The sequence below is a fragment of the Nuphar pumila genome, chromosome 14 (assembly GCF_984573655.1).
Source record: "Nuphar pumila chromosome 14, dmNupPumi1.hap1.1, whole genome shotgun sequence".
Classification (NCBI taxonomy): Eukaryota; Viridiplantae; Streptophyta; class Magnoliopsida; order Nymphaeales; family Nymphaeaceae; genus Nuphar; species Nuphar pumila.
The window spans coordinates 13745182-13768586 of NC_143262.1; the positions used below are offsets into that span (position 1 = coordinate 13745182).

At 39.6% G+C, this 23405-nt stretch overlaps 2 protein-coding genes across 2 annotated transcripts; both read right to left on the minus strand.

The window, feature by feature from the left end:
- Nucleotides 1–1809: 1809 nt before the first annotated feature.
- Nucleotides 1810–8527, minus strand: LOC149816440 (B3 domain-containing protein At3g19184-like). Its single transcript, XM_089986893.1, has 6 exons — nucleotides 8396–8527; nucleotides 5883–5911; nucleotides 5643–5805; nucleotides 4789–4995; nucleotides 3683–3770; nucleotides 1810–2160 (listed from the first exon to the last, which is right to left on the minus strand). Exons 1-5 carry the CDS (start codon nucleotides 8525–8527, stop codon nucleotides 3690–3692), a joined length of 612 nt encoding a protein of 203 aa, XP_089843019.1. The 3' UTR covers nucleotides 1810–2160; nucleotides 3683–3689.
- Nucleotides 8528–11556: 3029 nt separating this feature from the next.
- On the minus strand, nucleotides 11557–17541 carry LOC149816441 (uncharacterized). Its single transcript, XM_089986828.1, has 5 exons — nucleotides 17085–17541; nucleotides 16499–16627; nucleotides 15248–15412; nucleotides 11871–12176; nucleotides 11557–11793 (listed from the first exon to the last, which is right to left on the minus strand). Exons 1-5 carry the CDS (start codon nucleotides 17505–17507, stop codon nucleotides 11653–11655), a joined length of 1164 nt encoding a protein of 387 aa, XP_089842954.1. The 5' UTR covers nucleotides 17508–17541; the 3' UTR covers nucleotides 11557–11652.
- Nucleotides 17542–23405: the final 5864 nt, after the last annotated feature.

The following is a 23405-nucleotide window of genomic DNA, read 5'->3' on the forward strand; positions in this document are numbered from 1 at the left end:
TATGGTTGCGATCATATGTTCAAGTGTAGGAAAACTTCTATATGTATGCATATAAGACCCAAGCAGCTTGTGAAAGCTTTAGAAATTGAAAACACGTGATCATCATATCACAACTATTTTGAGTTTAAGCACTTTCATATCACACTTAATTTAGGAATCTCTGTAAAATTTAATGTTTGTTCACAACACCTATATGACATAATACACCCAACAACTGCATATATAAATTTAATGCATAAATGCATGTGATTGCAAGATATTTAATTGTGGCCGACCTAATCAATGTAGGATTCATTAAAATAATCTGATTTAAGGGGTTTTTTTTAGAGATTTTATGTGTTCAGTGTGTTTTTTCTTGCATCTTTCATGTGAGATATTTCACTATGGCTGACCCTAATCAATGTGGGTTTCTTTAAAAATAATCAAATTTTAGGGGTTTTTTTAGGAATTTTGTATGTTTATTCAATTTTTTTTTGCTTTCTTTCATGTGAGATATTTCACTGTGACTGGCCCTAATGTTGATAGCATAATATGAATTGTTCATATCCATGGTCAGGGCAAAAATTCAATTCGAGATTCATATTCGGGGCAAAAATCCACATTTGGGGCAAAAATTCAATTCCAAATCCATATTCAGGGCAAAAATTCATGATTTTAGATATAATTTTGTAATTGGATCCATATCCAGGCAAAAAACCATAATAAACTTCTTAAAATATGTAAAATGGTGAACGGATTAGGTCATATGATCCAAAACGAAATAATTCAACCCATTATCCATGACTGTCCAAGCTGTTATACAAGTTCACATAGCATTTGAGTACAGTCCAAACAAACGTTGAACTTGGAACAGTTGTTACAGAACGAACAGAACCAATGTTCTGTTCTTTTTGTTCATTTCGTGCAACCCCAGACAAGCGATCAAACATTCCCATGAGGTTTGGTACTGGTCAGGTTTGGGACTAACCCTTGACACCCCTACTTTTAGCCAAGCACCTTTGATTGGTCAGCTTGGATCTTAATTGTAAGTCTGCATCGCGGATTTGAGTGAATCTCACCTATTCCATCTACCCTGCTGTTGTTTGAAAGAACATATTTTGGGAGATGGGAGAAGAGATGAGCTCTCGTCTCTCCATTTCAACTCCATCTTCAAAATGATGTATCAAGGAGAGAGCAGATCAAGTGATCTGCCAAAGAAAAATGATTTGGCATCCACAATGTACACAAGGACAATGAGGTCCTTGTGGGATGAAGCAATGGAGGCGAAGATGTCAAGATCACCTGATTTGACAGTCTGATCATACATTTTCTCCTCCATTCCTATCACCTTTCTCATCTCCTCTCCAACTCCATCTCCAAAACAATGCCTTAATGTCATCCATTGCACAAAACACTTACCTTTTCAATGTAGAATTTCAAATGTTTGACAATTTTGAGCATGTCCAGGGTGCCCCATGAAGTACAAGTTGTGACAATCCATCTACCCTGCTGCTGTTTGAAAGAACGTATTTTGGGAGATGGGAGAAGAGATGAGCTTTCATCTCTCCATTTCAACTACATCTTCAAAATGATGTATCAAGGAGAGAGCAGATCAAGTGATCTGCCAAAGAAAAGTGATTTGGCATCCTCACCGTCCACAATGTACACAAGGACAATGAGGTCCTTCTCTCCTCCATTCCCATCACCTTTCTCATCTCCTCTCCAACTCCATCTCCATCTCCAACTCCATCTCCATCTCCATCTCCATCTCCAAAACAATGCCTTAATGCCATCCATTGCACAAAACACTTAACTTTTCAATGTAGAATTTCAAATGTTTGACAATTTTGAGCATGTCCAGGGTGCCCCATGAAGTACAAGTTGTGACAATCCTCCCCCACACACAATTATCTAAAATAAGTAAAAGCCTACAGCATTTAAGACATATATCCTAAATTCCTAATTTGGTTAGATGGTGCTCTTTCTTATGAGAGTACCATATATGGGTTGGTACCTATTGTGAAGTCTCCATCAAACTCATGAATAAGTTGGTGTCTGTTGTTGTTGGAAGTAAAAGCTGAAAGAGAGAGGCCATGAGAGATGCCATATTTTTGGATGAGTGTCCGCAAAGAATAAGACATGCAAACTGCTGCTCACCGATCGATGGGGATCTTGCTCTAACTGCACAGCAGCACCAACAAATAGCATAAATAGAAGCAACCCACAGGTTTATAGTGAAGTTAGAATGATCACCAAAACACCATTAGGTCAGGCCTAGTTTTTTTTTCCCATGAGAGACTGGGAAACCACCTCCAAGATCAGAGACCTAGCTGCGCTGACTATGCCTGCCGTACTTACGGTCGCTATCCCAACGGTGTAAACCATGGCACACACCCCTTGCCCCCCAAGGAGTCGCCTTGCTGAATTCAGCATAAGCAAGGGATATGATACCCTTATTCTTTGATAATGCAAGAGGCTGCCTTCCGTGAGAGTGGAACCTTGACCACCTACCTAACAGCCAAGGCCCCCTGCCACTACGCCAAACCCCTTGGGGCTGGTCAGGCCTAGTTTGAGTGTTATTTTTCTCAAGCCTAGGCATGGGGTAAACTGCTCATGGCTCACTTGGGTCTGCTTGGTTTGGCTCACATGAAACTCGTTCAGGCTCATCAAGCAGGTTACGCAATTTGAGTCATGAGCTATGTCACATGGGTGCGGGTGCGGGGATTCGGCACTTCCAAAAAACCCGGATGCGGGGGTGCGGCAGGGGCAAAAATGAAAATATATATATAAGGGGGGGTCGCCCCGGCACGGATCCCGGGGGCGCCCCTGGCGGGGTTATAGGGGGGCAGCGCCCCCCCCCCCCCCCCCCAGATTTTTTTTTTAAATTCCGCAGCCCATTTTATAGGGCAAAATTAAAAAAAAAACAAAAAAAATGGACCAAAATGACCCTGGGTGCGGTCAACGCACCCAGGGTCGGGTTGACCACACCCGGTGCCGCACCCGTGTCGACGCGGGTGCGGCACCCTGCTAGCCGAGTCCCTGTGACATGGTCATGAGCATAAATGGAGATGTAGATGGTTCAGACTTGTGCCGGATGTGGCCAATACCATATCCAACTGATCAGATGTTAGCTAAATGGATTCCAACTTGGATTCAGATGAGGATGGTAAAAAAGCTCATACCAAACGGAATCAGATTCAGATATCCATCAGAGGTCTGGATATCCCTCGGATCTTGTACCAAAAGGTCAAAATCATATCTGCATCTGATTATAATGGAATATAGTTTTGGTCAGATTTGGTCGGATATTGAATAAAATCTGATCTATTGGCACCCCTAAACATAAACAAGTCCAAACATGAAGAAAGGAAATCATATCTGCATCTGATTATAATGGAATATAGTTTTGGTCAGATTTGGTCGGATATTGAATAAAATCTGATCTATTGGCACCCCTAAACATAAACAAGTCCAAGCATGAAGAAAGGGGGGGTTGCTCGGTTCGTTAAGACAAAAAGGGAACATGGAATGGAATAAAGGAATGTTGACTGAACTTTTATATAAGAAGCTATTTAAAATGAACTTATAGGACCAATTACACTATAGCATAGAAAATGGGCTTTTCACAAATGTGAATCACCAGCTTATCTTGACATTGTTTCCTGTGAAAATTCTAATTAATGCCAAAATGGCTATTATTTACCTGAGAATCATTTAGCTCCTGATTCAGCATGCAGAATATCTGCAGAGTCAGTGCTACAATTTGGCTCTATTGCCCTCACTATGTAAACCTGTGAAATGAAAAATAAGAATTAGCAAGTTACTAAGATGTTAATGCTTGAGAAACACTTGGGAATTAGAAACTTCCAGGCTATGTTACCTGGACACTCTTAAAGATCCAATGTGTTTGTGTTCAACAGTGTCTGACATCAACACTTCTTGACATGGCTTAGACATTGTTATTTTTCAAACTCATGTCAGTTGGACACTACATGTCAAGCTATGCTACTTGAGAACTAAAACTGTGTGGGTGTCGGACACGGCGGGTATTGAAAAAGTACACTCGAACATGGTTATATATATATAATGAATTTTAATTAGATCAAAATTTATATTCAATGAAAAACATTTTTTGTTTTCATAAAACAAAACAAAAAATTGAACATTGAACCCTTCTTTTCCCAAGAAAGAGAGAGGGAGAGGATGCTTCTCTTGTCCCTTCCTAGTTAATGAGAGAAAAAGAAAGGGGGTGGTTGTAAAGCAAGCTCCTTTGAGTTCTCATTTTTTCAAAAAATGAAGAGGCCCACTTCCTCATTAGCTCCTCATTAATGAGGAGCGTACCTTTTATTAATAAAAAAAAGAGAGTTGCTCTAAAAACAACTCTTTCCTCTTCACTTTAAGGCCCTGTTTAAAAACTAGTAGCTGGGATGGGAAGAAGCATTTCAGAAAGTGGCAGCTGCCAAATCCTGGTTTTGGCAGTAGCTGTCAATTTCATGCTTTAGTGTAAATACAATGTCACTTCCCATCCCAAATGTTTCCAAACAGCCACCAGGTGGTAGTTTGACCAACTTTTTGCCAAATGCATTAACTCCTATCCCAGTTCCTCGATTCCAAACGGGGCCTAAAAATAGAAGGAATTTCCCCTCATTGATGAGAGGGCTGCTCCTCATTAATGAGGAGTGTACCTCATTCGTAAAAAAAGAAGAAGAGGAGTGGTGGACACAGTGTCCAAAATATGCTTCAAAGTGTTGGAGGTAACGGCACTAAATTAGTAATGAATGGCTAAAGCAGAGTACTACAGGCTATTACCTTAAATTTGGTTGGTTCAACTAGTTGGAAAACTACAGCATCACCATCAATTAACTCATGGGCAACAGAAAACCCCCTCCATCCAGCACTTAACCCAGTCTTTTGGGCAAGAAGTTTTGTCTCATAACATTCCCCATCTTCATCCTCCAAAATCATAGTGCTATCACGTTTTGGAAGGTTCAGCTTACAGTATTCCACAGGAAGGCCCTATAAACAAATTGTACAAGAGTAAGTCACTCTCATGTAATACCATTTAAATTCTAAGCTATCCTACAATAGATGATAAAGTAACAAAGTGTTAAAAAGGTAAAGAAAAAATGGCATACTATACTTTCTTATGTGGCTGCACGATGAGCACAGCCTCTGGCAAGAAGCTTGGATTCGTTCATCTTTTATAAACAAGCCAAGCCCAAGCCTAGTCCTAGGCTCCTTTAGTTAAAGAATCATAGCCTGAACCTGGGTTCATGCTTGTTTCAGCTCAAAGCTCATCTAGATCACATACATATGTACGTACACACAAATAAATAAATATATATATATAATGGTTATCCTCTCTTACTTCAAAGGAGAGATCATGGGTTTAAAACCCAATGGTATAGTTGTGTTGGGATGTTGCAGGTTCAAAACCCAATGGTATAGTTGTATAACTAGTGGGGGTCTGCCTAACCCCAGCTTGCCTTTCAAAAAAAACAAAAAACAAAAAGTGATCATGGCTTTTTGGTATCAAAGAAAAAAAGTATTGTTATAAAGCTTGGCTTGAGCTTAGGCAAGCCAAGCTTCTACAACCCAGACTCAAACTGAGCTCGGGTCATATGCAGCCCTACCTACTACATCAGGATTTAGATGATGTTTACCAGCCAAAACCCAACTGCAACATGTGAGTGAAGCATAGGCTTAACAAAGCTAGGAAACTTAGGATCCAGACCAGCTTGGATGCTTTCTGCTTTCTCAATAGCACATGACCTAGCTTCTTCTGAAGCACGCTTACCCATCAAAAGAGGTCGCATGTAGCTCCTCCTGAAATGGTCATCATTACATAAGCAGATAATAGAAAAAGTAGGAGAAGGCAGGTCAAGGAATACATTGAAAGTTACCTTGGTAGCTTTAGTTCATCATAGTTTGGCTGCCAAAACATCAAGGAACATATTAAAAACAAGGATGAGGTATTTGATCATATATTAGGGCAAAGTACAAATTGACACATCACATAAAAAGGACTGGTGAAACTAGGTACAAAGTTACCAAGGAAATGAGCATGATTAAGTTCTACATATAAGAAAACGTCCACAGAAAGCCTGCATTATTCTGCAACTAAATGTGGTGGTATATTTATATTAGATTTTATTATTCCCTCTACTTTAGAATCCAAAAGAGAATAGGCAAAGTTGAAGCTGATGGCCATTCACCCAATAAAGTATAAACAGATAAGTTGTTTTAGGGTAACATCATGTTTAGAAAAATGTTCATGTTCTCCACATGCATATCTTGCATTATAATGGTTTGATAGTTTCCATGAAGGCTTATGGACTATATTTAATGTTAATGTGCCCCAGAACCAGAATTTCTTCATGAGATTTGTTCATCTGGAAAATAGCAAATAAGTTCTACAGATGAGCAAAACTAACAACTTGAACAATCATATAGATCAACTGAGAAAGCAACTTCAATTGAAACTTTGAACTTCATTCTAATATAACATTAACATACGATTTACAAAAGATTATCTCTTGAAACAACTTATAGATCCAAATTTATGCATTCTCCCAAATTAATTCTGGTTGTTGGCAGAGAAATTGCACTATCTGAATCACCTTCAAAAAGATGAATTTAAAATAAATGCATACTTTGGAATGTGAATGAGAAAATTGAAAAATCTTGAGCCTCAGAATGTGAGAAGTTTCAACACAAAGTGCATTAATCTTAAAGTTTATAAAAGAATTTTGAAAAATAATTAGCTTCTATGATATTTATTTTAAATTGTACATGAGTTTTTAAATTACACGATAGGCTACACTTAAAGCCACATAAGTGGTCCAATAAAGAACCTGATGCACATAAATCATTAAATATCTGCACACATTTACCGCTTAAGAAGTTCTCCAAATTTTATGGAGGCTTATGGGAAATATGTCCCACAAAGCCTTCAGAATCAAATTTTTAGCAAGATTCTTAAAGTGAATACTATATACGATATTTTCCATTTAGTAATTTTGAAAACCTGATATGAGTGACCTATGTGTTGAATGGAAACAAAGCGTAGATATCTATTTGTCAAACTAAAATTAAATTGTGCCCAAAACTTTTTTAAAATTTTGCTTGACTATTGGATATTAGTGGTAGAAAGGTGTAACTTGAGATGCATTGACAAGATGATTAAACCTATAGAAAAGTAGTTCAAACAAGAAGCTCAATTAGGTCCCACCATAAATCCCATCATACATCTAAGGCAACACAAAGTGCACATCATACATCTGAGACCTACAACCCAGATCATGTTAGCAGTTCTTAAACTACACCAGAAGCAAGTGCATGACAAAAAAATGCATCTGATGAATTAGCATGGTGAAATTGATTACTGAATCAATAAAATTGCATCCTATACTTCATATAAAACTCAATAAATCCCCTCTTTCAAACAGTGTCCAAGTAAAGCCTGTTAGTTTTCAGAAAAGAACAAACATGAAAGACATTGCAAGTAATAGGAAAATCAAAGGGTGTTTGGAAACTGGTGGTATTTGATTACCTCAGATTGAAAATCACAGTTTTTAAAATCTCAATGTGAAAAAATTTAGGCCTCAAACTGGCAGATTTGTAGTCAGATGTGTGGGAACCCAACTCAAAGACCAAAGAGTTGAGGCCACTTGAGGATTTGAATTACCATGTTTGCAGAAACTGCAGATATTGGGTGAGCAGACCAAAATCCGTGGACTGAAGATCAGCTGCAACCAAACTCATCCCAAAAGTAGCTTTCAAGATATTTCGTTGTATATGAAGTTGGAAAAAATGACAAACAGCAATCCATCCCAAAATAACAAACACTGAGAACTGTCATCCTTACAGCCAATCACTTCATTTATATTACGATTCAGATAACGCATTGGGTGTTTGCAAGATGTTCATATGAAATAGCAGGATAGTACCTTTATTCACTTTTGTTCAAAAGCTATCATGAACACATCCACATACGTAGCCATTCTGGTTTATTTTTGAGAGGGTAACAACTTTTCTTACTCAATAAGCATGAATAGAACATTTCAGAGAATGAAATGTCACATAATATAACCAATAAATGGAAAAAACTTCTCTTCCCTAAATAATCTGAAAGCCAGAGAAGGCTAAAATGAAAATCATAAATCAAAAGCACTAACTTCTTTGTAATTTGGCGCAGGCTTGTTCGCAACTCTAGATGATCTTCTGACTTCAAAGAACGAGCCTATACGCCGATCAATCGTAGTCTTCACCTTCTTGATCTAATGACATGCATAAACATGTAGATTCAAGGTAGAGGGGAAAAAGGGAAACAACAAAGAAAGGGAAGCAATGTGGCTAAGGAAATGATGGTAGGAAAAAACAGACACAGAACCAAGCTAGTTATGCAGAAACAAACCGGAGAGGGCTTGATAGCGGAATTCCGAAGATGATCAGATAGAGAGGGAAGCTGCAGCTCTTCCATACGCCTTTTGTTCTCTTCCAACCGTCGCTTACGGACGTCCTCATATTTCGTTGCCGCCACCACCATCCTCTAAGTCTTACTCTATGCACAAACAAAAGAACCACGAAGATTGCACGCACTTGAGAGAGAGAGAGAGAGAGAGAGAGAGAGAGAGAGAGAGAGAGAGAGAGCTTTCTAGGGGAACAGGAGCACAGAAGACGGCTACCCTCTTTCTCTCTCTCTCTTGAAAGTGGGGGGGAAAATGACCGTTTGAAACACAGTTCGAAATTTAAGAAGGACATCCGTACCGGTTTTTGAATGCTGGGAGAGGGATTCGAGTCTGGGGGCGGAAACGGGTCGGACACGGGTCGGACACCGGCCAGATCATTTTTTGTCAGAATCCGAGTCCATAACCAAAATTTGAATGCAGATCCCAAGTTTACATGAAAAATATCAGATTAGATAATGAAAAAGGGATGGAAATGAAGGCTTTTACGTCCGATAAGGTACCATTGATTATATTTGATTTGGATCCTATACAGATCCAGTAGAAAACTTTCATTGAATCTAAATTTGAATCGTAATAAATCCAAACCCAACAGTCAATCGCTGAGACCAGCGAGTGGTGATAAGTTTGAGACTTCAGACGTTGAGAGTGGGCATCAGGGGTAGGGGTGTCAACGGGTCGGGTTTGGTTCGGACCTAAGTGAAACTAACTTGGACCAGATTTTTGGGTATGGTATCATATTCAGACCCAGGTCTAATTGGGTCTACTATAAGAAAAACCATAAACGAACTCGATAAAAACTCCATGAACCAGACCCGGTAAAATAATATGTTTTATCATTTTTACATTGAAAATTTGTGAGTCTTAATCGAAACTCGGGTAGGGTATAAAATTTCACAAACTATACATGGGTCCATGTATTAATCGTTCCTTCGGGTCCGAAAGCAAGTCTTAATCAGGTCTTCTTATTTGTCACCATACCCAGACCTTTTAGGGTTTGGTCCGGGTAAACCCTACCCGTTGACACCCTTAATCAGGGGTCACTCTGATGCTCTTCATCCAGGCGAAGAACGGCAGCCCCAACATCATGGTTGGTTTGCTGACCCTCTAGTTGGGTCCCATAATTTTTTTTATCAGAGACATTATTACTTTAGATCAATGTCGTCAGATTCGAGTTCGTATCGGCCCTCGAATCGTTGGCTCAACGATTCAGGTGAATCACCTCTGATTCAAACTGAATCGGCCAACTTTTAACTAGCAGTTGACGCGTGTCACAAAATATTAAAAATATTATAAAATTATTTTAAGTATTTTTATAATCTATTTAAAAAATTAGAATCGAGTTATTTCTGTATTGATTTTCTGCCGATACGAGATGCATGGGGCGATTCAGGTGGATACTGACAACACTGCTTTTCTGGTATGGCTTAGAACAACCTCAAAACCATAGGATCTGAGATGCATGACATAGATGAACGGCCTCAAAGGGACTGCTAATGGTAGCTTCCAAATAATATATTTTTTAATTTTTTTACACAGTCCCAGGTCTGATCTAACATGATTTTTTTTTTTTTGAAAGGCGAGCTGTGGTTAAACAGACTCCAGCAGTTACACATCATACCATTGGATTTTGAACTTGCAACGTCCCTAACACATGGTGACTTGCACTAACAGCTCCTACCAAACAAGCTGAGCCCCCGTCGGTAGGGCTTATCAAATTTTATAAACCATTCTCTGCTCTATATGCTAATCAGACCTTTCTGTTTTGACCCGGATTTTAGTCGGGCCTCCTTTATTACCAAACCTTGGATAAGGTCAAACCCAACCCATTGACTTCCCTCGCTGGTAGCCATGGTAACAAAGGAGGAGGAAAGATGTAATAATGCACGTTTAGGGATGGCAGTGGGCCAGGGCGGGGGACAAGGTCTCCACTCCCGCTCCGCCTCAAGATTTTATCCTCCACCCCCGCCCCGCCTCCCTGGCAGGGATGGATTTTATCCTCCACCCCCGCCTTCATCCCCATTTCATGTCCTCCATCCCCGGTTCAAACGGGGATGAGGCGGGGCGGGGCGGGGATATTGCGGGGAAAATGGTTGGGGCGGGGATGAGGCGGGGATCATGGCAGGGACGGGGCGGGGAAAAGTGCACGTCCATCCCCACCTCCACCCCCGGACGGGGATGGATTTTAACATTTGTCCCCACCTCCATCCCCGTTTCATACCCTTCATCCCGGTCCAAATGGGGCGGGGTGGGGCCCCGCTTTCCCCCAGTCCACTGCGATCCCTATGCACGTTCCAAGATATGCCTGGGTCAACTTTTATTCTTTTATTCTTTTATTTTTAATGCTTTTTAACACTTTTTTAGGATATCCAACCATTTTTTTGGTCATCCACCAGCAGGAAAATGACTGAACTAGTTCCTCCCTTGCTGGGTGGCACTACCTTGTCATTTCCTGGCCGGTGGCTGGCCAGAAAATAGCTCAACCATTTTATTTTAGTTTTTCGTATATCTGGCCATTTCCAACCGGCCACCGGCCGACAAATGGTCGAGCTGGTGCCACCCAACAAGAAAGGCACCAGTCTGGCCATTTTCTAGCCAGTGGCTGGCCAAAAAATGGACCCACCATTTTTTCTTTTTCTTTTTAACATTTTTTACCTATTCTAGTGTTTGGTCAGAAATAACCTAGTCAATTTTTTCATGTTTTTTACATTTCTTAACTTTTTTTTTATCTTTTGTTTGAAAAAGGCTGAAAATAGTCTGTAAGCATTTTTTTAAGTTTTGGAAACTCAAAACCTGTTTTTTGAGGTTGTGAGTCATCCAAACTAGGGGTGTCAATGGGTCGGGTTTGACATGAACCCGACCCGTACCAAACCCTATAGGATCAGGGTTTGGTGTTAAATAGGTTGACACCCCTAATCCAAACGCCAACAAACTTGATTTTTAGCAAACTGAGTTTGCCAAAAACCAGGTTTCTGAGAAACTTGGTTTTGCCTGTTGTCATTCAAATGGGGCCTAATTCTTTCCATAGGCATCAAGTTTTCTTTTCACCGAATCACCAAGAGGGTCCTAGTCCTACCCGGATGAATCCCTTGGTTGATTGCTGTAGATGTTTTAAAGGATGTAAGTACAAATTTCATACCACTAGACAGATGGTTATACAATCTGGCACAGAGAAATGCACACCTCTGCAAGGCAGCGTGCAAGTTCAATATTTTATTTTTCCTAGACTTTTCAACCATATCAATATCTCTGTCAGGCCTTCCTTTAAACTTCTTGGCTTATACTTGAGCTCCTGCTTTGCTTTCTCAGAAGAATAAGCCCACTGGTGTCTCATTACACGCACAGTCTGCAGTGAATGGGATGGCACTTAATCAGAATGTCAAATAACAAGGAAAGAGATTTCCGAGAAAATAAGACGCTCACCGGATAACTAATAAGAGGAATTGTTCCTGTAAATCGGGCCCAAAATACATTAATCCAACCATAGATCTCCACTAACCACAATGGAATGCGAAATGAAGGTCTTCGTGTACCAGTGACCATAGCAATGATGTCAACTACATTAGTAAAAGACGCATTTTCTCCAGTAAGTAGATATCTTTCACCAACTTTCCCACTCTCCATAGCTGCTATATGCCCATGTACAACATCCTCAATGTGGCTGAAGGAGAATCTTTCATTTCCATTGCCAATATAGCCTGGTAAGCGCCCACTGAAGCGCTCTACAATCTGACAGAACAGACCAACAGTCAGTAAAAAATCAAACCCCACTCCAAATTACGAAGTGGAAAATAAACTTGGCCGTTCAGAACAGGCAACAAGCAAAGACCACAAAGGAAACCCGAGAAGGGACAGTGAGATTTCAGTTACAATTGGATTGTGAAAACAAGCCAAAGATGAGACTTAGATGTCCACATCTCATATTTTCAGATAATCTTCAGCATGCCTCAAGCTGACACAGGGAGGGCAGCCAGGCCAGGTGAGGCAACAAATCATGCACAATAAGATAAATCTCAGCAGAATTAGTTTTTCACTGTCGTGCAACAACTAAGAAGCAAATTCATAGGGAGATATTTCAAAGAATGACAAGCAGAATCGTTCTTATAATTGAAGTTCCTTTTATTGAAAGAAGTTCTAACAAGATAATTCTTAACACCATTTTCTAATGGTCAGGATCTCTCTCACTCAAACCATGCCCTTTCAGTCAACCAAAACTCATAGCATTCATAACAAATCATGCTAAATGGTGTTGTGGTATGACATTCATTGAAGAAAATAGAACGCCTCAATAACTTTGCATATCTTGACTAAGCCAATCCTTTGTATTTGTTAAAGGACACAATTGAGGATTCCACTTGGAGAGAACTGGAGACCATCATTAGGTTCCAAAACTGAAATGAAGCTATTGTCCTGATATGATAATATGTTCCCTCAAATTCATTTCATCGGCACTGCTCTCCATTTGAACCTGTCCCTTAATTCAAGGTGTGGCCAGTGCTGCAGGGAAGAAGGGGTTCACCTGGACCCAGTGCAGTGTGTGTGGGTGTTGGCTACCCAGCAACAGGGACAGGTTGGTTTTCATACAAACCAGAGACCTCAACACGAGTGAAACAGGATTGACAACTACATTTAAAATTCAAATTTTATGTCCATATATTTAATGTAATAGCAACTTTCAGACATTTCCATACAAAAAGTAAACTTTAAATTTCTTTTTCTGCCTAGGACATCGAATCACTCCGGCCCTTTCCAAGTTTTTTTCTTGGATAATCCACCGACCGCACATTGGCTGGCCTCCGGTTGGTAAAACGCTTGAGGCCCCCCCTGCCCACCGGGAGTAGACCCAGCTTCAACCTTGCGGCAAGGGACGCCACCAATGGGTTTCGAACTTGTGACGTCCTGTCAACTTGGTGACATTTACAACTTGCCCCTACCAGATGAGCGGAGTTATTGGAATAACTTATGCAGTTTTTTCATTGTTAATGTTACTGTTAAAGTGTGTGTGTGTGTGGCTTTTCTCTCATCCTCATTTTGTATATACAAGGAACTTAAGTCCCTCTTGTGTTTTTATGCATTATTTGTGCATTTTAATATTAACAAAATCGATATTTTTTACTTGTACTTGTTTCCCTTGTGTGGCTTATGTGTATTTGACTTAGTGGCATTGTGACTATTGCTCTCTTGTATACCATTTCACTACAGTTACAACTTTCAAAGAAGGGTTATTATAGTGCATACTTATCAAATATCCAAAACAAGCCTTTCAAAAAACGGTTATGATATTGCTTACTTATCAAATATCAAAAGCAAGCCTCTTCATGTAGTGTTACTGCTAGTGATAAATTTCTGAAACCAAACAATATGGGACTTAAAGCAACCAACCAACAAAGATACCCGAAAATCTCTTGAAGCTACTTGAACTTAATGTGAAACTGACTATGACTAGCGTCCATCTGTCTTGTAAAACCCCAACCACAACATCTACATCACCTTCTTGAGCCTAAAGTGAGACTCCATATCTTCTAGGAAGCTATGTTGAACTTTTTAGTTTTATTGCCAACCCATATGGCTGTCTACCAACCTTGTCCTCAGACGAGAGGACTGTATACAACTTGGAATATGTCAGAAATTTTATGTAGACTTCCCGGGTGACTGATCCAGAGATGATATGTTATTTATGATTTCTATAAAGCAACACAGTGCAGTTTTGATAGATTGGCTGCCTAGATAATTCACCAATGGACAGCTAAGTCCAGCAGCTCTACTGCTTCCAAAATGGTGTGTTAAGGATGAAGGAAACAAATGAAGAGAAACAGACACAATCTCAAACAATTGTTCCCAAAATAGTCAAATAACAAATAAAGGTCAATGTGAATGATGACAGTTAAAATACAGCATGAAGCCATGGAAGCTCTGAATCAGAAATTGAACTAAGAAGAGGAAGAAGAGAACATGACATGTGGGAAAGGAAAATGACTTTTCTACTTTATTTAACTATCAAAAGCACAAGGATCAAAAGAGATAGTAGGATGGTTTGATCACACTATCACAACTGAGGGGCTGGGTTCAAATCCATGGGGATTATCCTCCAACTTGTCAATAAAAAAAGAAAAATATCTGAAAGCAGTATCCACAATCAGTTTTGATCATTGGGACAATAGCCACTAGATAGAAGACCATCTTAAGCAATTTCATGTATCAAGCTCAGAAATCACGCTAGCGTACACAGGGCAATCAACCCTGAAAAATTATCACCTAGGCTGTGTTCTATAATAGAAGATGGTCTATTTTAGAAAACAAGAAGGTAGGGTATCAATGGATACAATGTTAGCCGATATCCGACCTCAGATAGTTGAATTTGTTAAAGAGAATTAGAGAACTAAATCCAATTAACAATCGGATTCAGATTCAATTTCAGATTTTACAATCAAATATGATGAATATCCAAATCTGAATGCATGTATTAGTCAGATTTGGTAGTACCCTTTCTCCATCAGACTCCAAATCCAACTCCGAGTCTGATTAACCAATATCCAGTTAGTCTGTTCTGGTATGATCTACAACTAACCCAAATCTGACCTGTTTACAACCCCTACAAGGAAGAAACTGACAAACACATTTTCCATCGGTTGAAGGATGGTGTTTTCCTCTAACAGGGTCAAAATATTTTCAGATCTATTGAAAGGAAGATGATATATCGATCAAAAGTTTGAGACTCCGAAAGGCCAAAGCAACATGAGAAAAATTAAAACAGCTAAAATAAGGAAGCTATCAAATCCTGTCAGCTACCAAAATATTACCATAGAAGCAACAATATTCCCTGAAGTGATCTTTCCAGGGCCATAAATAACGCCTGGATAAACAATAATGATTGGCAGACCATCTGCAGCTGCTTGAAATGCAATTTTATCTGCCATAGCCTTGGATTTCTCATATTCTGTACAGAAAAACTTCTCATGGTGCATCTGCCATTAGGAAAACAGCAACCAACCAGCAACTTGATCAATATACCGAGAATGCAAAGAATGTTTGAACAAATGGAAAATAATAAGTATCAACTGAAATTCTTCCTAAGCAACTTGCAGTTGTACGCTAGCACGAATCAATCATAAAACACTTGGATATTCATTTAATAGCTGAGCAGATGCAGAAAGCAAGATCAGGGGATAGCATACAGCTACAGCCCCGCCTTTCCAGGAAATCAATTCATACTGACCTGGAATATCATTCTTAATAGAGAGCAGCAATATTTGTATTCAATGCAAACTAGAATAACTGTTGAACGTATAGTCCCCACCTCATACATTTAATCGAACAACATGCAAAGCCGCACTAGTCTTGGATTTATTTCACGCTGAATCTTTAAAAGGAAAAACCATCAGCTATGATTCCTCCCCGATTAGCTCTAATTCTATATAAAAGATAATGATCAAGGTTTAATAGTAGTTACAAGACATTATTTGCATAAACAATGGTAGCATTGGTACTTGATAACTTATCATCTTCTTTTGCCTAGTAATGTATCCATACTGGAATGGAACCACAAGGTTAATCTGACGAATATGGCCCCATAACAGTTTACGGAAGCCGCACATATATTTTTAATGGAGACGCAAGAAAAAAAGACTGATCAATGAATTTTGATAACCTACACACAAGGCCAAGCAACGGAGAGTAAAAATGGTGGATTGATTTAATATTTTTTCATGTCTTCCATTATAGCAATGAAATTCAATGCCCATTACTGGATTTGTAAAATTAAGCAAAAAAAAAAAGGGAAATAAAAAAAGGCCACCTGAAAGTCCAATAGTGCCTGTCATTTTGAGAAAGTATTCACATACTAATCTCTGGTCTTTGTAAACCACTAATGACGACATCTAGCTATTATGAACAAACTGAAAACACCATTCTTCTTATTTCGTTCCTTCCCCTCGAAAGAGGTGCAGTTTTAGATTGCAGGTGACTCAAAAAGGACCAACAGCAACAAACACCACACGTATAATCAATCACTAAGCCCAATCCGATATAACTCAATAACTGCATATTATTACCTGCCTCTCATCACCAATGTACCCATCAGTAGGCCCCAGAGCAAAGAAGGACGACGTGTATACCATCCTCTGCAGAGAACCCGTCTCTCTAAATGCTTGTAACACATTCTTCAGCCCTTCAACATTCACCTTAACAAGAAACAACCCCACGAATTACCAATCATTTAAGCGAAAAAAACCAACCAAAGACTCGACTCTGTCGATTCCGCCGAGTTTCCCCGAGTAGGTAATCTTCCAAAATACCAACTAAGTCATAAAACTTCACTCTACTCCACCTCCCCTCCGATTCGTGAGAGAGAAGCCTCAAGGGGTTTGGCACAGTGTAGGGGCCTTGGCCACTAGACGGGTGGTCAGGGTTCCATTCCCATGAATGTCAAACCCCTTGCATTAACGAGGGGCAATGGATAAGCTCTTGCTCAGCCCAAGCTGAGCGACTCCTTGGAGGCAAGGGGTGCGCCACTGGTTTATAGTGTGGGGAAGGCGACCGTAAGTACAGCAGGTTGAAGCACACGACTAAGTCTTTGATCCCGAGGGTAGTCTTCCTGTCCTTCATGTATATATACAGAGAGGGAGAGAGAGAGCTCACGGTGAAGAATGGGGAGGGGTTGGGGAGCCACGGCTCGACCACGGCGGCGGCGTGGAAGAGGGCGTCGCAGCCAGAGAAGGCCGCGAGGAGGGAAGGGAAGTCGGTGACGTCGCCGAAGGCGAGCTGGAGGTGGTGGGAGTCGGCCGTGGGGAGGAAGGAGAGGTCGCTGGAGCGTCGGACGAGCGCCCTCACGGAGTGGCCCTCCTGCAGCAGAGCCCGGCAGAGGCTGCCCCCGAGGTACCCGGACGCGCCCGTCACCACCACCCTCATTGTCATTGCAAACCGCCAACCGTGGTGGCGACCAACGATGAAGACGGTGGTGGGCTGTCTTCTTTCTGCCGATCCCCTTCTAACTAACTGACTTGACAAGAAAGAAGAGTTGATGGCAAATGAAATAGGGAGAGATGATGGAATTGATATCATGTTGGTCGAACGGGCACGAGGAAAAGTGGTAGCAGTTTGCAGTCCAGCGAACGGGCATTTTAGGTTTGTTGGTCATTTTTAGATAAATCGTGTGGCCTACGTGCGTTTAATCATCAAATACGGTTGGGCCATATGGGATGGTTATATTATCGTAAAGATTTCGTGTACCCTTATTTGTTAATTTTTTATTTTATCACGAGTTAAATTAAAAATAGACTCTAAGATTGTTTTTTTTATCTTTTCGTTAAAAAAAAATTATCCTTCTATCATGAAGGCAAAATTATATATAGAGGTTCTGAAAGATCATACCATAAATGATTTATCGGAATAGTAATGGATTTAGGTACGCTTTCGTTTCAAGTTTAGCTTATGATATTTTCAATGATTTAGCATGAATAAGTTAATGATCAAATAAAGTGTTTTTTGGATTTATGAATCCAACAATTAGTATTAGAGTCAGGTTGTTCTCGTTGAATCGTTGAAATATTCGATTTTACCATTATGCTTCTCGTTGCGTTCGGTGATCTGTTGCAATTGATTTTCGACGCAAGCATCATTAGGTGTCTACACGGTTCTCGAGAAAATGAGAAGGATTGAATCTCCTTTCTTGAGTTTTTTTTTTCTGACCGATGGTAGGGCACGAGCAGAGGAGGGTCGATCGACACTCCTTGCACCATTCAGAAGTGCCCGAACGCAAGGGAGGGTCGATCGGCCCTCCCCTTAGGGTTATTAGATAGGTGGGAGGGTTGATCGACCCTCCACCTTATGTCTATCAGATCATCGAACGACGGAGGGCCCTTCCCCTTTTTGGATCACCGAAATCGACAGGCAGGAGGGTCGATCGGCTTTCCCCCCTTTCAGCAGGCCGAACGGGGGGGGGGGGGGGGATGTCGCTTTCTCAGATCACCGAATGACGAGGGTGGACGCCCATTCTGACTAGATTTATGTTCACCAGATGGAGATATCGCCTGCTCAGATCGTCTGATGGGTAGTCGCTCTCTCAGAACGTCGGACGGGCGGTTGCCTGCTCAGATTGCTGGACGGTGAGGGTGGACACCCATTCAGACCGGATTTCTGTTCACCGAATGGGGATATCACCTGCTCAGACCGCCAAATGGGCAGTCGCTCTCTCAGAATGTCGAACGGGCGGTCGCCTGCTCAAATCGCCGGACGACGGTATTCAGACTGGACGATTCTAGGTTCGACGGCAATCCAGAGTCGTTTTTTACCTTCACTGGGTATTTCGAGGGTTGGTGATAATCGAGATCCAGTTTTTCCTTCCACCCCAATAGTTAGGTGAGCCAATTCGGCCTTTAGCCGATATGGCGACCCGGGCAATTCATTTTTTTTAGCTGGTGTATCGCAGTGTAGAGTTGACTCAGGCTTCAGCCGATACGGCAACTGAGGCCGGTTCAGCCATTAAGCCTGGTTCTGGTTCTGGTTTAGTCTTCAGTTGACCAAGCCAGGGACGGTTCGATCTTCAGTCGACCGAGCCGGGGTCGATTCAACCTTCAACTGATAGACTTGGGACCGGTTCGGCCCTTAGCAGAGCTAGGTTCAACCTCCAACTGGGGCCGAGTCGATTTTTTATTTTTTTGGAGGAGGCGGTTGACCCGGTTTGGTCCCCATTTAGTTGTAGGGACTGAACCGAGTCAGTCGATGCCTCTGTGCGCCATGCCAGGTCGAGTTTGACCTTCTGTGCTAACCTAGTTCGGTCCCCATCAGGTTAAGGGGACCGAGCTGGCTTGGATGGGGTCCAGACCCATGTCGGGTCAGGTTTGACCTGACCCGCGAGTTGGGCCTGGTCGGACTGATTCGATGGCTTAGCTACCTCTTTGGCTGTGGTGTATTAGGGTTTGACCCGAGTTGGGTCAGACCTATTTTGACCCACCAGTTGGGTCTAGCCCGATCTCTGTGGGTCGGACCCTTGCATGTGCCCTTAAACTCGGAATAAAAAAAAAGAAAAATTTAAGGATTTTATTATTAGATTCAGTGCCGTTAAGTATTCATTTTGGATCCCTTTAGGGGGTTGTCTTCGATTATTTTTTGACCTTATACGGATTATGGTTATATTTTCTTTTTATTCGTATTCATGTATTGACATACTTGAACTATGATATTTTTTTCATAATAATGGTCTAATATTCTAAAATGAGTTGATTGAAACAACATGTTACCAAAGTAATCTCTTGTGTAGATTGACTTGTTTGGAATATTGAGATGTTTATATATTTAGGTTTCATGCGAATAGTGATCAGCCCAAAGAAAGATTATTATTTGGCTGAACCCAAATATATATATTTTTAGTAATAAATATGGGATGATTGTAGGGTTTTCCATGTAAATAACGAGTCGGTCCAAAGAAAGGCTCGTTGTTTGACATGATTAATGGTCCATGTTTGATTACTGTGATGAGAGTATCACTTACAAGTTGACATTTTTATCTAAAAACTAAATATCAATGTTGTGATGGGTATCTTGTGATGGGGTTCACCACAGTTTAAATATGTTAGTTTATGTTAACGCATGTGAATATGTATGTTAATTACGAGTTTGTTTTATTCTTGATTCAGTTAATACTTCTGCTTCTACGATATCTGTAAATATAAATTTGATCCTTGTTTTGAATGGCTCTAACTTTAAAAACTAGAAAGATAACGTTATGATTGTTTTCGGATGCATGGATTTGAACTCTGTACTTTGAGAGGATCAACCACCTGCTCTTACATATAGGAGTTCGACTGAGGATAAAAGGAACCATGAGTGGTGGGATCGATCCAATCGCATGAGTTTTATGATCATGAACGTGAAATTTTGAAAACCTTCAAGGGCATTATGTCTCAAGAGCTTAATGTCAAAAGGTTCATTGAGAAAATCGAAAAGCGTTTTGCTAAAAATGAAAAGGTTAAGACAAACACTCTCCTTTCGAGTCTTGTTTCAATGAGGTATAAAGGTAAAAGAAACATTAGAGAGTACATTATGAAAATGTTTCATCTTTCTTCAAAACTAAAGACACTAAAGTTAGAGTTGTTTGAGGACTTATTCGTGCACTTAGTTTTAATATCTCTTCCTACACAATACAGTCAGTTTAAGGTTAGTTATAACTGTCGAAAGGATAAATGGACTCTTAATGAGCTTATTTTCCACTGTGTGCAAAAAGAGAAAAGGATAAAGCAAAAAAAGATAAAAAGTGCTCACTTGACAGTAACCTCTAAGAACAAATTTAAGAAAAAAAATGAATAAGGAAGTTGCAGTGGACCCTCAATCGCAGAAAAAATAGAAGAAACATCATGATCTAAAATCCAATTATTCCTTTTGCAAAAGGGAGGGTCACATGAAGAAAGACTATAACAAATATCATGTTTGCCGTGAAAAGAAAGGTACGCTCCTTGCTTTGGTTTGTTTTAAGGTTAATTTAACTTCTATACTCAAATACACTTGGTGAATGGATTCTGGTGCTACCACTCACATAAGTTTGTCCATGCAGGGTTGCCTAAGTTGTCGAACGTTAATTGTTGTTGAAAGATTCATCTATATGGGCGATGGCAAACAATTTAAAGTTGGGGCAATAGGAACATTTAGGTTACTATTAAAGACTGATAGTTATTTAGATTTGAAGGAATATACATTGTACCATCATTTAGATGGAATTTGGTTTCTATTTTCGCATTAGACAAATCTGGTTATTCTTGTTTATTTAGAAATAGTTAATTTAAATTATTTCTTGATTCAAAATTTATTGAGACAGGTGATTATCTATAGTTGATAACCTATATTTACTTAATATTATTGCCTCATATAGTGAAACCTTACATTCAAGTTCACGTGGTACTAAATAAAAATTAACAAATGAGAATTCTGCTTTATTATGACATAAGCACTTAGGTCATATTTCTAAACAAAGAATTGAAAGGCTTGTGATAAGTGAAATTATTGATTCTCTTTATTTCACTAACTTTTAGGTTTGTGTTGAGTGCATAAAAGAAAAATGAACAAACATAAGGAAATTAGGTGCCCAAAAAAAAAAAAAACAGACGTCTTAAAACTAATTCATACAGATATTTATGGGTCATTTCCTACACGGCTTCTTGGAATGGTCAATAATATTTTATTATGTTTATAGATGATTATTCTTGTTATGGGTACCTATATTTAATTCATGAAAAGTCTCAGTCTCTGGATGTATTCAAATCATTTAAGGTTGAAGTTGAAACCCAACTTGGCAAAAGGATTAAGGCCGTAAGATCTGACCGTGGTGGTGAGTACTATGGTAGATATGATAGATGAGATGAACAACGTCCAGAGCCTTTTGCTAAATTTTTAGAGGAATATGGTATCGTCCCTTAGTACACCATGTCATGCACTTTTAGCATGAATGGTATTGCCAAGAGATGAAACATGACCTTAAAGGATATGGTAAGGAGCATGATTTCTGATTCTACTTTACCAGAGTCTCTCTCGAGAGAGGCATTAAAGACTGCAGCTTATGTATTGAACAAAATATCAACTAAAGAAGTAACCAAGACCTCACATGAAATGTGGACAGGCAAAAAGCCTAGTATGAAGCATTTTCATATTTGGGGATGTCCAGCTAAGGTTAGGCCATATAAGCCATATGAAAGAAAATTGGATTAAAAAATGGTTAGCTGCTATTTTGTTGGGTATTCTAAAAGATCTAGGAGTTATGAATTTTATGACCCTATGAATAAGTCCTTTTTTGAAAGGAGAAATGCTTGTTTATTTAATGACGTTGAGTTTGGGGGGAGTGATAAGGTAAAAAACATTACTTTTAAATAAGAGTCTGTTTCTCTTCTTACAGTTGTTGTTGACAATGATCAGATTACTATTTCTGACATTGTTCTAATAAATCCAGAACAAGACAATGTTCTAGATCTCTCTATCCAAAATCAAGCTTTTACTCCTAGAGTATAAACTCAATAACCTCAAGTAACTCAAGAAAAAGTTTCATTAAGAAAATTCACTAGAGAGAGGAGAAGAGCAATTCCAGATGATTATATTATTTTTCTTCAAGAACATGAAGGTGATACTGACTTAAGGGAAGATGATTCAATCAAATTTCATCAAGCTATACAGAGTTTTAACTCTCAAAAGTGGATTGAGGCAATACATGAGGAGATTAAATCCATTAAAGACAATGACATATGGGATCTTATTCCTTTATCTGAAGGTGTGAAACTCATTGGTTGCAAATGGATATTTAACAGCAAGAGAGATTCGATGGGTAATGTGGAAAGATATAAGGCACGTCTTGTTGCAAAAGGGTTTACTCAAAGAGTAGGCATTGACTATACAGAGGCTTTTTTCCAGTTTCTACGAAAGACTCATTCAAAATTAGAATCGCACTTGTGGCTCATTATGATTTGAAATTGCATCAGATAGATGTAAAAATGGTATTCCTTAATGGTGACATTGATGAGATAATATATATAGTGCAACCAGAATATTAGGCAATGCAAAGAAAATTGTTTGCAAATTAAAGAAATCCATCTATGGACTTAAGCAGGCCTCCCGTCAATGGTATCATAAATTTTATCAAGTTGTCCTCTCATTTGGTTTTGAGATAAATGTGGTTGATGAATGCATATATCATAAGTTTAGTGGGGGTAAATATGTTTTCTTGATTTTATATGTCGATGACATATTACTTGCCAGTAATGATGTAAGCATATTACACGAAACTATGAAATTTTTGACAAAGAAATTTAAAATGAAAGATATTGGTGACGCCTCTTTTGTATTAGAGATCCAGATACATCAAGATCATTCTTAAGGTATTCTTGGATTATCGCAAAAGAATTATATTGAAAGGATTCTGGATAGATTTGACATGAAGGATTGTAAACCAGGTGACACCCCTGTTGCTAAGAAAGACAAGTT

Excerpts from the sequence above, each read along its gene's own strand:
- LOC149816440 (XM_089986893.1), bottom strand. The coding sequence starts at position 8,527 with ATGGTGGTGGCGGCAACGAAATATGAGGACGTCCGTAAGCGACGGTTG. Across the intron at positions 5,912-8,395 it reads CCGCTATCAAGCCCTCTCCG|CCAAACTATGATGAACTAAA; the intron begins GTTTGTTTCTGC and ends ATGTTTTGGCAG. Across the intron at positions 3,771-4,788 it reads TTGAACCAACCAAATTTAAG|GTTTACATAGTGAGGGCAAT; the intron begins GTAATAGCCTGT and ends TTCATTTCACAG.
- LOC149816441 (XM_089986828.1), bottom strand. The coding sequence starts at position 17,507 with ATGATATCAATTCCATCATCTCTCCCTATTTCATTTGCCATCAACTCT. Across the intron at positions 16,628-17,084 it reads ACCCCTCCCCATTCTTCACC|GTGAATGTTGAAGGGCTGAA; the intron begins GTGAGCTCTCTC and ends TTTCTTGTTAAG. Across the intron at positions 12,177-15,247 it reads GGAATATTGTTGCTTCTATG|ATTGTAGAGCGCTTCAGTGG; the intron begins GTAATATTTTGG and ends CTGTTCTGTCAG.